This window comes from Nymphaea colorata, chromosome 5 (genome assembly GCF_008831285.2).
Source record: "Nymphaea colorata isolate Beijing-Zhang1983 chromosome 5, ASM883128v2, whole genome shotgun sequence".
Classification (NCBI taxonomy): domain Eukaryota; kingdom Viridiplantae; phylum Streptophyta; class Magnoliopsida; order Nymphaeales; family Nymphaeaceae; genus Nymphaea; species Nymphaea colorata.
The window spans coordinates 7,884,391-7,896,146 of NC_045142.1; the positions used below are offsets into that span (position 1 = coordinate 7,884,391).

The 11,756-nt window shown below is 40.1% G+C and overlaps 1 protein-coding gene across 5 annotated transcripts; it reads right to left on the bottom strand.

Moving 5' to 3' along the window:
• Positions 1-476: 476 nt before the first annotated feature.
• On the bottom strand, positions 477-7,737 carry LOC116255034 (interactor of constitutive active ROPs 2, chloroplastic-like). 5 transcript variants are annotated; one of them, XM_031630744.2, is made up of 5 exons: positions 7,377-7,737; positions 5,940-6,062; positions 3,366-3,555; positions 1,316-2,811; positions 477-817 (listed from the first exon to the last, which is right to left on the bottom strand). In XM_031630744.2, exons 2-4 carry the CDS (start codon positions 5,957-5,959, stop codon positions 1,318-1,320), a joined length of 1,704 nt encoding a protein of 567 aa, XP_031486604.1. In that variant the 5' UTR covers positions 5,960-6,062; positions 7,377-7,737; the 3' UTR covers positions 477-817; positions 1,316-1,317. The 5 variants fall into 5 exon arrangements, with proteins under 5 accessions (XP_031486604.1, XP_031486605.1, XP_031486606.1 ...); XM_031630745.2 differs by lacking the exon at positions 7,377-7,737 and adding an exon at positions 6,728-6,848; XM_031630746.2 differs by lacking the exon at positions 7,377-7,737 and adding an exon at positions 6,648-6,666.
• Between the last annotated feature and the right edge of the window lie 4,019 nt (positions 7,738-11,756).

Consider the following 11,756-nt stretch of genomic DNA (forward strand, 5'->3'; position numbering starts at 1 on the left):
TTAACAATGGTTGTTTTGATCGGGTCACGATCTTCCACTCATTACCACCACAAGCAGAACGCAAATGAGAAAGGAGGTAACAAATGAACATGCTCCAGTGCAAATCCACAGACGCAGAATGCAGTTGACGACTTAATGTACTCCTTGCAGTTGAAATCCAGAGTAGACTCAGATTTGGAAGAGCATAATGCGAGTGACTTTTCTGTGATGCACTATTGTAGACAGACAAGTTCATTAAAGTGGTTGATCCTCGACGATTTGAAGAGCAAAAGAAGGGAAATGGTGACGATTTGAAGAGCAGGGACTCCCATGTACTCGTTTAGTTTTGATTCGATGGAGGAGATAGTAATTCGTAAAAGAGAAACACGTCTCTTGGTTACAGAAGCATGGTTCAGCCAAACCCTGCTGGGAAGCCGATGGGAGAATCCCTAAGGGCACCTTCTTATCTTTGAGAGAGAGAGAGAGAGAGAGCAGAGTAAGAAAATGTTTGATGGAGAGGAGAATTTATGTACAGAATGAAGCGTGTTCTCATAATGGGCACATAGACATGCACCAGAACAAGCAGTGTCAGTGAACAATCAAAGCAAAAAAACAGAGTGAGGACGCTTAAATGGCATTCATCCGATCTGCCCAATACGCCCTCCTCATCCACATATACCAACAGGTACAATTGTCTTCTCTATCTTCTCAAAACATGTATTTTTGAGAATTATCACCAAGCAGAACACTGTCAAACAAGGGTATTGCGTGAGAGAAACACATACCTCCGCCCATAAATACACCACCCACTCTTCAACAAATGCATGAAGTACCATCCCTGCACCAAAATGCAGCCTATCAGCTAAAAAGCTATTAGAAAAGGAGAAAAAACATGACCTCTCAGCGCATTCTGAATTCTCTGACTTAGTAGCTACCCTTGGGTTTCAAGAAACTAGTCTTAGTTGACAAACGACCCGAGAGAAGAGGGTGAGTAGCAGCGGGCAAGCTCTTGGAAGTTGAAAATTTCAAACCGTCTTGTTATTAAAGGGCAAATATCAGCAAAACAAATGCATTAAGAAAATGTCTTACGGCAGTACAATTTAGAAAAATAGGCCTACCAACACAGTTCTGATATTTTTGCATTTTAATCAATAGAAAAAAATATTCTGACATTTCAATCTAAAGTTCAATATGGAATCCTATTCCTTATGTGTTCTTTTCGGAAACGAATGATCTTTGGTAGGTCATAAAAAGCCAATTTCCAGTCAGCAATGAATTTGAATATCCTGCTCTTAAAGAGAAATGAAAAAACAGAAGTAGCAAGGTAATAACACACCATCACTTGTGCTGGCTCTTCTTCTTCCATAGGTCTCCAAATTTCTTCAGCATTGCGTTCTTCTTCCTTGGTGAATTCTCGTCCATGTCTTCGTAAAATGGTGATCCAACCCTTATATTAGAATAGACAGATGAGTCCATGGACCCAGTTCTCTCCACCGTCTTCCCGTTATGTGCAGTTGCAAGCACCGCAGCCGCTGCATCAGCTGCCTTTTTCCATTGCTCCGTCTGCACCCTCAGCCTCTTTAATTCTGCTTCCATCGCTGAATTAGATGCCTGTGCTACTTCAAGCTGCTCTGCCAACCTTGTAGCCCTGCGGTTAATCTTCTCCGCCTCAGTTGTCACGGCTTCCAACTTCAACAGTGCTTGCTGTTCCCTGGCTTTTGCTGCTTCAACATCAGCTAGAGCATTTGCAAAATCTGCTATTTGTTGTTCTTGCTCTCTCTTTTGTTTATCTGCTTTCAGACATTCATTTTCCTCCACAATGCTCTGAAGTTCTGTTTCCTTGTCCATCAAGTTGGCTTTAAGATCAGATACTTCCAACTGAAATTTCTCCAATTTTGTCTCCGCTGTTCTCAGTGTCGTCAACATGTCTGCCTCCTTGTTCATACACACGTCACTTTCAGCTTTCATGATCTCTAAAGCTTCATGGGCATTTTGAATCTTCATCACACTCTCAATCACTGCTTCGTGCAGTTTAGCCTCCGTTTCCTCAACTGCACATCTCAATTGTTCCACTTCTTGCTTAGCAGCATCTAGCTCCAGTTTAAGCTGGCACTCAAGGTTGAAAAGAGGCTTGTCACCAACTTCAACCAGATCACATTGGAGATTATGAACATGTTTTTCAAGCAAGATGACCTTGGCTTGGGATTCCTGAAGCTGAAGACTGAGAGACTCATGTGACTCTTTGTATTTATGCGCCTCAGATTTAAGACTTTCAATAGTCAAATTTGCACTTTCCAAGTTCACCAAGGTTTCATTAGCCAGTGAATTGGCATGGGCTTCCGAATCCTGGCAAACTTTCAGCTGATCATTCAAATCATCTACTAGGGAGTGGGCTTGAAATAAGTCCTGCTTCAACGTATGAATCTCAGCTTGTGCATCTTCAGCAAGTCTACTCTGCTCAGCAGCAAGAGCAATCTCGTGCTTGAGCTGCTGAATTTCAACATTTGCAGCAGCAAGGGCAGCCGAATCCACTGAATGCTTATTTTGAACAGCCTTGAGTTCAGACTGCCAAGCTCGGTCCTTTTCTTGCGAAATTTTGCAGAGTTCAAGTACACGAGATTCCTCAGTGGCAGAGAGCTCTATCAGCTGATGCTGGGAGTCATCAAGCTTGGCAGTCACAGCAGCGAGTTGTTTTTTGGTTTCTTCTGCTTCTAGCAGCACTTTTTTCCTTGAGGACTCTGAATTGGATAGCTGTTCCTTTGCTTTCTTTAAATCCTCTTGCAGCTGGGCAATCTGGGACTCCATCTCAGCAGCTCGGGTAGGGCGCTTCTTCTGTGAAGCAGGAAGAAAGACAAAGAATGAAAAATGATGAGTATTAACACCTCGAGAGTAAAGATCCATGTCCCCAAGGAGTTAACTTGAGTACAGCAGTACAATCTTTGCAAAATATGCCTTAAAATGTTCCACAATAATTTTAAACTGCTGTTTATTGACTGTTCTTAGTTTCTGACTACAATTAGTGATGCATTGTATTGATTTGTATAAAGTACAATTACATTTTGATCAAGCATCAGATTCAGAAGCTAGAAACGAAAATGCAAGATAATAACCATCAAGTAATCCCATGTTGGAGAAACCACATGGTTGTGTTCATCTTATGGAAATTAAGTGGGACAATCTATACTGATGTAAGCCCTGCGGAAGAGCATCCTTGTATATACTAACAGAACTGTTTAAATAAAGACTCAGGAAGGCTGATGTTTGTTTTAGTGGGCCATTATGGTTGAACGTATGTCTTATAAATTCTTCTGTGTTTGTGGAAAGTAATGACTACTCTCACAGACAGGGAGAAACATCAGCCATATTAAAGAAAATGCATTGAATACCTCAGTCATGGGGCTTCTGGGGGACCTCCGCTCAGTGACTTTGGGGCTGACTTTGGGGCTCCTTTCTGTAGGTGTCCTCGTTGTTGAATTTGAAGAGGTTGTTGAATCTGCATCACCAGCCATCTTAAGTTGACGTGCAACTCGGGGAGTGGTCATGGATGACTTTTGAGCCATTTCTGAGGGACTATTTCTGTTTCAAGAATAGTAAGAGTGAGCATGGACTGCACCTCAGAGGAAGGAAGAGAATAAAAGAAAATGTGCAAAGGAGAGGTAAAAGATGACGAAACAAGTAAACAGAAATATGTTTCTTTTGAAATATACAAGCAAATCACGCTTTTTAAAATGTGAGAGCATATTGTTCTTTTCCCTTTTGTCCTTCTCTCTCATGAGCATTTGATCATGCGGTTATAGTCGTTAAACAACTTGGTAAATGAAAGTAGTGATCCATTTATAATCACAAGCACACATGGTAGACTGAGATTCGAAAGGGTGGTCATCCTGACATTAACCAAGAATATTAAGTTACTACGTTATGTGTAGTACAAATTGCTGAACACACGCAGGAACATGAAACGCCATGAAGCTTAACGACAAAAAGGCCTGTGGATGCGCGTTTTCACAGACAATGGATATACGGTATACCTAACAGAAGATATGAATAATCCAAAACAGAACAGAGATGGCGACAGTTGGTCTTAATTGTAAGCACATCCTAAACAATGCGATAAACCTGAAAGGAAATTGATTCGCATGGTCCTTTTACATATTGAAATCCAAAAGAGATGAGCAATAACCAGTACTACACTATGTACCTTAAATATACCACAGCGGGTAGTTCAAAGTGTAAATGTCATTAATAAATTACGGGCTCTGCTATGACAGAAAGCATCCAATGCGCTGCAATCTGTAGATAAGTTTAAAACAGCTGACACAGATTTGGGCTCGGGTGGCAACAGGTCCCTGTAAATGGCCACTTAACCCCTACCGTGTTGCACTAAACTACAAGAGAAACGGGTGGATTTCACCATGGCAATAAACTAAAATTTGGAAGCAGCAGCAACCATGTGCAGCTGGTAAAATATAGATTAGAAAAATATGCACAAGATGGACGACAACCAACCATGTGGCTTTAATAAAATATGCAGTAGAAAAATGGCCCCCACACTCCTGGCGCATAACATGAGAGTGGCACCCCTATTTTAGCTGTAGATTTAAATGTGTACACAAACACAGAAAGCTCCCAAATGGCAAGTTACCACTTAGAAATTCCACGACAAGGGAAAGGATGTCACCGTGTAAAGGAGATGCCCACCTTATTATAACCTTCAGGCTTTAGAAAATAAAAACTAGCAATTGCTCGTATGTTTTGAACAGTGGCCCTACTCAAGCTGCAACACTGACCGTCTAAATGTCTGAAGATACGGTTACACCACTACCACAGCAAGTGACTTCTGTCAGACAGTCATATCATCAAAGAATTACAGTTTTGAATCCCAGACATTCATGGGGTAGTCGCCGGAATATGAGATGAAAATGCCTAGACCAACTTCTGAAAGGAACGCAGCTTGAATCACCAGATCCGATCATCCATGGACGATGGAGGCGGTGAAAATAATCAGAATAGTGTACATACATTGTTGGTAAAAAATTGATTACTCGAATAAGAACGCCATGAACTTAAGTAAACTCAGTGAAGCGACAAGGTTGGTGGCTGCAGTTGGCAGGTCGGCTGCGTCGGTGCAGGATGAACCGAATTTTAAGCCAGTTAATGGCAGTGTTTGATAACTGAAAAGGAAAACTCTGAGCATCTTAGCCTCCGTTAGCGTTTGTACAATCAACTAACTTGGCAAAAGATTGGGACAGAGAATAGCAAATAGTATCTAAACCTACGATTCCAAAATACTGAAAAATTGTCAAAAATGGAAGACAGCCAGACCAACGATGTGATAGGACGTAAACCTATGGCAATAAAAAAAGTTATTCTTCTAACGTAATTCAACTTGAACAAGAACAAAGATTACAAAATTATTTTCGGGGCCCACGTGTACTCGAAAGGAACAGTAAAACCACGAAAAGTAAAAGTGGAAAACCAGGAAGGAAGCCAACGAAAAGAGAAAAATCCCACCTTCTGCGACATTATGCCTTACAAATGCCAGGAAAACAGCAAAATAATCGACAAAGAGAAAAATGAAAACGAGAAAAGGATCGCAAGAATAAAAATGCAATACAGAGTAAGAAAACATTGAACATCTCATCCTCTTCCTTTACACTGCCCTAGAACATCATCGGTACCAACAAAAGATAAAGAGAAGCGTCGAAAACAACCACCACAAAGCGCCACCACTGAACCTCACAACACAAACAAAAAGGACGAAGAGGGCTCTCTATCTCCCCACCTAGCAAACAACAGGAACACCCATCACGTTTTGTCCCCCAGTAATACCCAACATGCGAAATGCAGCTTAACCACTTTCATTGCACGCCCGGGATAAAAACAACAATAACATGCAGCTACCATAATCTCCCCTAGGAGCCAACCAACAATCCGAGAGCTACTAGAGCCAGCATTCTCACCTTGTTTTTGGAGCCTGCATATCTCCGGCCGTTGACTGCACGGTATCGTCTGAGCTTCCCGGCGAGAACTATGCTTTAAAGAGATACTAGCTCAGACAACCCTCCAAGCCTAAGATTCAGACACTGCCCAAGTGACAGACACAAGAAAATGTCAAATATCAGAGAGAGAATACAAAGCAGAGAGATAGAAGGAGATAAACAGATAGAGAGAGAGGGCGCGCGCTCGTGGCACATGAATGGAGTAAATGAGGCTCCTGTGTGCAATAAAGAAGACCCCCCAATGACACGTAAATCAACAATTTCATCCCCAGATTCCCAGCCCAACCACGGTAAAAAAGTAACCGTTTTTACTGTTTCGGTACTATCACCACCCGCTCATCAATGCCTGCACGGGAATGAACAGGCGAACAAACATCCCCAATTTACCGAACTACCATAGTTACAATACGCCACTCTCGCCGCTGCAACTGCTACCACCAATGCTACAGAGAACGCCAAAATAAAGAAGAACAGGATTTGAGACATGGGGACCGAATGCGGACGATGGTCATTCGCAGAATCGCAACAATGAGAAAGACGAAGCCTGAAAAAGGGAAATGGGAGGAAGACTACAGAGCGGGAAGAGGCCTCCCAAAAAAAAAAGAGATAGAAAGAGAGTGGGGTAATTTTCAGGCAAGGACTAAAAAGCAGGGTGACTGTTATCCATACAGAGCTCCTCTGTTGCAGTAGCCTTTCTTCTGTCATAATGATCGCACTTTTCCCTTCCCAATCTGTTGAGAGATGATTACCTGAGAAAGGGAAAAAAAGCTCTGCAGGATGAACGCCTCTCCAAAATAGTCAAAAGTCTGAGAGAGGGAGAGGGAGCAGCAGCAGCTACTTGACCGCTTTCTAAAGCAAGGGCATTTAGCCCTCTGAGAAACCTTGAGAAAACGTAGTGCAATACGGAAAGCTGAAGGCGCAGTTACACCAACTAAAGGAGAAGAGGACAGCAATATCAAACAAGCAACCAACCTGTGGGAGGTAAGAAGGAAGACCAAAGAGAGACGGCGAGGGACTACGATGGTCTGTTTGGTTTTTTTCTTCCTTCTCCTCGGAGAAGCTTGTTTGGTTTTTAATTTTCCCTTCCTCTTGCCGTGAAAGAGGTCTCAAAAAAGGCAAACGAAGAAAATACCAGAATTATATGGAAAAAAGAAGCCCCTCGAAAGCGAAAAGAGAACTATTACTGACAATCGATCTCTTTCAAGTCCTCTGCAGTGACAAGAAATGAAAAGGGACACAACACACACGATCATCATGACTGGTAAGTGGTAAACCAGTCGAACGGATCTCATTCCCTGCATTTCCCCAACGACACTCCAACCAAGCTCCCGCTCTTCCTATTCTCCAGTCAAAACCGAAATGGCCATATGAAAGAAAGAGAGAGGAACAGAGAGATACCACAGAGGCTTGAAACGAGTTATGCAGTGTATGCTGCCTGTCGTTCTGCAATTTGGAGTTCGCCTCTTTGTTGCTCGAAAAGTTGAAATAGAAAGAGAGAAAGAAAAGGCGGGAGGGGCTCAGTAGAGTGCTTTATCTATTCCCGAGGAGCAATGTTTAAGCTTTTCTCTGTGCGCTCTCTCTCCCTCTCTCTCTCTCTCCGTCTTCTGCTCAAGCATGCGGCTGATGGGGAAGAGCACATAAGCCTTGATTGATCATACAAAAATGGTGACGCCTTCTTCTTCCTCCACTGCCACCTCTCCCTCTCCCTCTCTCTCTCTCTCTCTCTCTCTACACGTTCATCTAAATGAGACTTACAAACTCTTCTGAAAAGTGAAGGACAAAAGAAGACCAAAATATGAAAGGGCGATGTAGGCACGGGGCCCTGTTGGCATTTTCTCTCTTCATTAGGGACCGTCCTGTCATTTCCAATTTACACTTTTGCGCGAACCGAAAGGAGGAGGATCCCCTCAATGGCTCGGCTCGGCTCCACTAGGCTAGGCTCGGCTCGCTAAACCCGTAAAATTTCTCCTACGTTTGACTCGGTAGCCCTTTTCCCTCCAGGGATTAAGTTTCTGGAATGGTATCCTGAAAACTTTATCTTGAAATTGAAGGAATGGGAATGAGTTTCCCTTTTTTAAAAAAAAAAAATGCTAAACCTATTCTTGCGATTGATGGACGTGAACCGGATAGGTGGGGAAGATTAGATTCTTGAAATTTTTTAGAAAAAAAATTAGATCTAAAGAAGTATAAAGGAGTAACATTATTTTTAAAATTCATAGAAAAGGCGAGACGTTGAAGTACCTTTTTTAAAAGGATGTCCGACCATTTTTAAAATTTGTAAAACAATCTGGTGCGAATTTGTTATTAACGAGTATTAAAGGCCGTTTGAAATTTTCATCATCACGTTGTCTCTCTTTACCTCTTAAAATTAAAAAATACTTTTAAATATAAAATAAAATTTTAATAACAAAATATATATCATTATTAAAATAAAATATTATTAAATAAAAAAATATTTTTGAATATAAAATAAAAATTTAAGTATAAAATATATTTTAATATATATATATATATTAAATAAAAATAATATTAAAAAAACAAATAAACGATCGGACCAAATACCGGATACCCGGTACCCAAGCTCCATACCCAAGCCTGCCCCGGCCCCACGCTACCAAGGTCCAAGAGCCACGGCGTCCGTTCTTCCAGCCGACGGCGCAGGCGCGTAGTTTGCTGGTTCTAATCGTGACATGCTTAAACTTTCAGGGGTATACCTGTCAATTCCTACATTCCCCGTACCGCTTCCCCGGTTTGCGGTGTCGAGCTTGGAGCGTGCGTGCACGGGGCGGCTGACTTCAGGAGTTTCGGCATTCGGTAAATTGACCGTCAAGCCCTCCACCAACCACGAAAAGCCCAGACGAGGCCCGAATGGACCACGGCCGTTATCTTTTTCAAATATTTTACTCGTCCGGAAAAGTTCCTTGTGGAACCTATCTTTTTCTCGTAATTGGGAGAAAGCCATTCATTTTTTTATCAAATTTTTAATATAGGATGCAACTTCAACTTAAGAAACAAGTCGATTAAGATAAGTAAGCAGCATTGACAGACCTTTCTAACTTCGAGGAAAATATTGAGAAAAAAGAATCAAAGTGGATATTTTTAACTCAGAGGTGCAAGCAAAAATTGGTAATTGAGATCGAACATTCACTTGTAAATATGTACGCATAATCATCTCTTTAATTTTTTAAATTTTATTATTTTAAAATATACAATAAATTATTTGTTATGGTATTATACCTACGACGATATAATACAGTTCAAAAGTCAATCACTTTTCAGTAAAATAAAACTTCTTAAGCTCTTTTTAATAAATACGAAAAAACGGCAGTTCTAACTACAAATGTCTTTTTGTTCACGGTTTTATTTATTTATTTTTTATTTTCTGTCCTCTCTGTTTTTGAAATTCGAAAAAAGAAGGCTTAATAAGGACAGGCTCGAAAGCCTCTCCGTGGAAGGCAAGGAAGTAGGGGGAAGGGGCGTTCTGTTTCTAGAAATGACCGTACCTAGCGTAATGTCTAAATCACCCTTAAAATCATGGCTTGTCGGGACGCCGAAACAATTTCGGCCCACGATATCAGGGAGGGTAAAATAGTCTGAACGATCTTTGCGACTCTCAATGTCTTTCCCCAAACGGGTAGTCTCTGCGGAACGACAAATATAAGCTTTGACTTTCCAAAATCCCGAAACTGCCCTCTCCGCTCCCGCAGAAGGCTAGAACCCCCTTACGAAATGGATCGGATTCTTATATTTGGATCCTGGGTCCATACTTGATATGTATTCGAAATGGATCGGACTCTTACATTTGGATCTTGGGTCCATACTTGATATGTATTCTTCGAGTTCAGACACTAGGCTGATCAGCTATACAACACGCATAAGCTAAGCTATCATGGATATTTTATTTAAAAAGATACAAGTTCAATAGTTGTTTATTCTTTATCAGGGTTGGTCACAACGAGCCGAACCAAGTCGACCTCGACTCGAACTTGTTCGAAAAAACTCAGCTCGTTCTTCACTTATTTATAAACGAGTTGAGTTTGAGCTTACAAAGATACTCAAACAATAAACGAGTTAAAGTTCTAGTTTTAGAAACTCAACTCATTTATACTCGATTCAACTCAAACTGGTATTTTATATAATATTACTAAAACCAGTTCACCAAACCATTGGTTTAAAATTTTAGGGTAAAACAAATTTTAGTAAGCTACATGAGTTAAACGAGTTACATGAGTTTACGCTTATACGAGGTAAACGAGTTAATGCTTACATGACTTAACGTTTAAATGAGTTATATGGGTGAGTCAAGTTCTAGCCGATTTTGTGTAATCAAGTCGAGCTCGAGCTTGCCATAACGAGCTTGACTCGAGATCAAGCTGAGCTCGAGCTTGAGTGTTTTTAGTTGAGTCGGACTAGACCTCACCAAGCTCGGGCTCAATTTGGCGTGTGTGCAGCCCTAGCACTAGGATCACTAGCCAAGCCAATAGAAGGCTGATTTACAATAGAGGGGCTACTCTGATTGGAGCGGTGCGCTTCTCCTGCTCACTCACCTACTGGAAATTTTTCACAGTTTCTTTTTCTACTAAATGATAAAATTGAATAAACTTTTGGCAAGCGCTTAGACTTATGCAATCCGAATGTAAATGAAAATTTTAGAAAATTGAAAAGTTAAAAGATTGTTATTTGATATCCTAAGGGGGTGGTTTTGCACCAGAACACAATTTCAAGAATGTTATGAAGGTCCCAAAAAATCTGTTTCGTTTAAAACTAATTCCAACGTGAAACCAATCCAAAAATCCGATCAGTTATCATTTCTTAAATCTGAATCTAATCTAATTTCTTAATTGAATATGATTTTTTTTTGTATCTTATTTTTTCAGAACAATTCTGTGGGATATACAATTGAAATCAGATATGTTTACATCCCTAATTACAAATATATATATATATATATAACCAACTTTGCACTTGTGTTTTTTATTAAATTTTGACGTTGTGATACACATCGAAACTGATGACAATGTCGTGATGGCCTTATTCGTGTCTATATATATATATAGAGAGAGATACTGGTAGGCGGGACCGTTTTTATTTTGAATTATTAATGCATAAAAGGCCAAAGTGTAAAAGTCAGACAGAAGGACTTTCACGCCTACTTGTTGGAGACTAGCACTGTATGCAACAAGCAATTGAATAGATTTTTTAAGCTTTAGCTTTAGCTTTGATTTTTTTTTTTTCTTTACCTATGTTTGCGTTCCAAAAGTTAGATTTTACACATAAGCTATAAGAATTTCTTTAAAGACACATTTAAACAACGATGGGGAAGGAAATGAGACTAACTCTTTTTAATTTTGTTAAAGATATACCAAGTTCTTTCATAGTCAATAAAATTGTTGATAAGATTTTTCTATGTGAAAATTAATCGCTAACTGGCTAAAAACTCATTATTTTGTCCTAAGGAATATGAGAAAAATACGCCTAGTTAAAAGAAAATACTAGCGTTAATTAAAAAATATTAATGAAAACTAATTAACTTATAAGGTTAACGCATAATAACAAGTTTAAAATTTGTCCTTGTTGAGGGTATTTTAGTCTTTTTGCCATATTCACTCTGGCTGACACCCTTTTTTTTTTTTGGTAAAAACAGTGCTAAACTTAAGTGTACTTTTAATATTATCAAAAGGTTTAGTGCACTTTTCGTTTTTTAAAAAAAAATTGAAGCGCTTTATTGGAAATTTACTTCGTTAACGTTCACATTCACATACGACAGCACGGTGGTCT

What these genes read in the sequence shown, in the direction of transcription:
- LOC116255034 (XM_031630744.2), bottom strand. Translation starts at nt 5,959, where the DNA reads ATGCAGGCTCCAAAAACAAG. An exon ending in ATGCAGGCTCCAAAAACAAG is followed by an intron (nt 3,556 to 5,939) that starts GTGAGAATGCTG and finishes TTCTTGAAACAG; the next exon opens with AAATAGTCCCTCAGAAATGG. An exon ending in CCAGAAGCCCCATGACTGAG is followed by an intron (nt 2,812 to 3,365) that starts GTATTCAATGCA and finishes CCTGCTTCACAG; the next exon opens with AAGAAGCGCCCTACCCGAGC.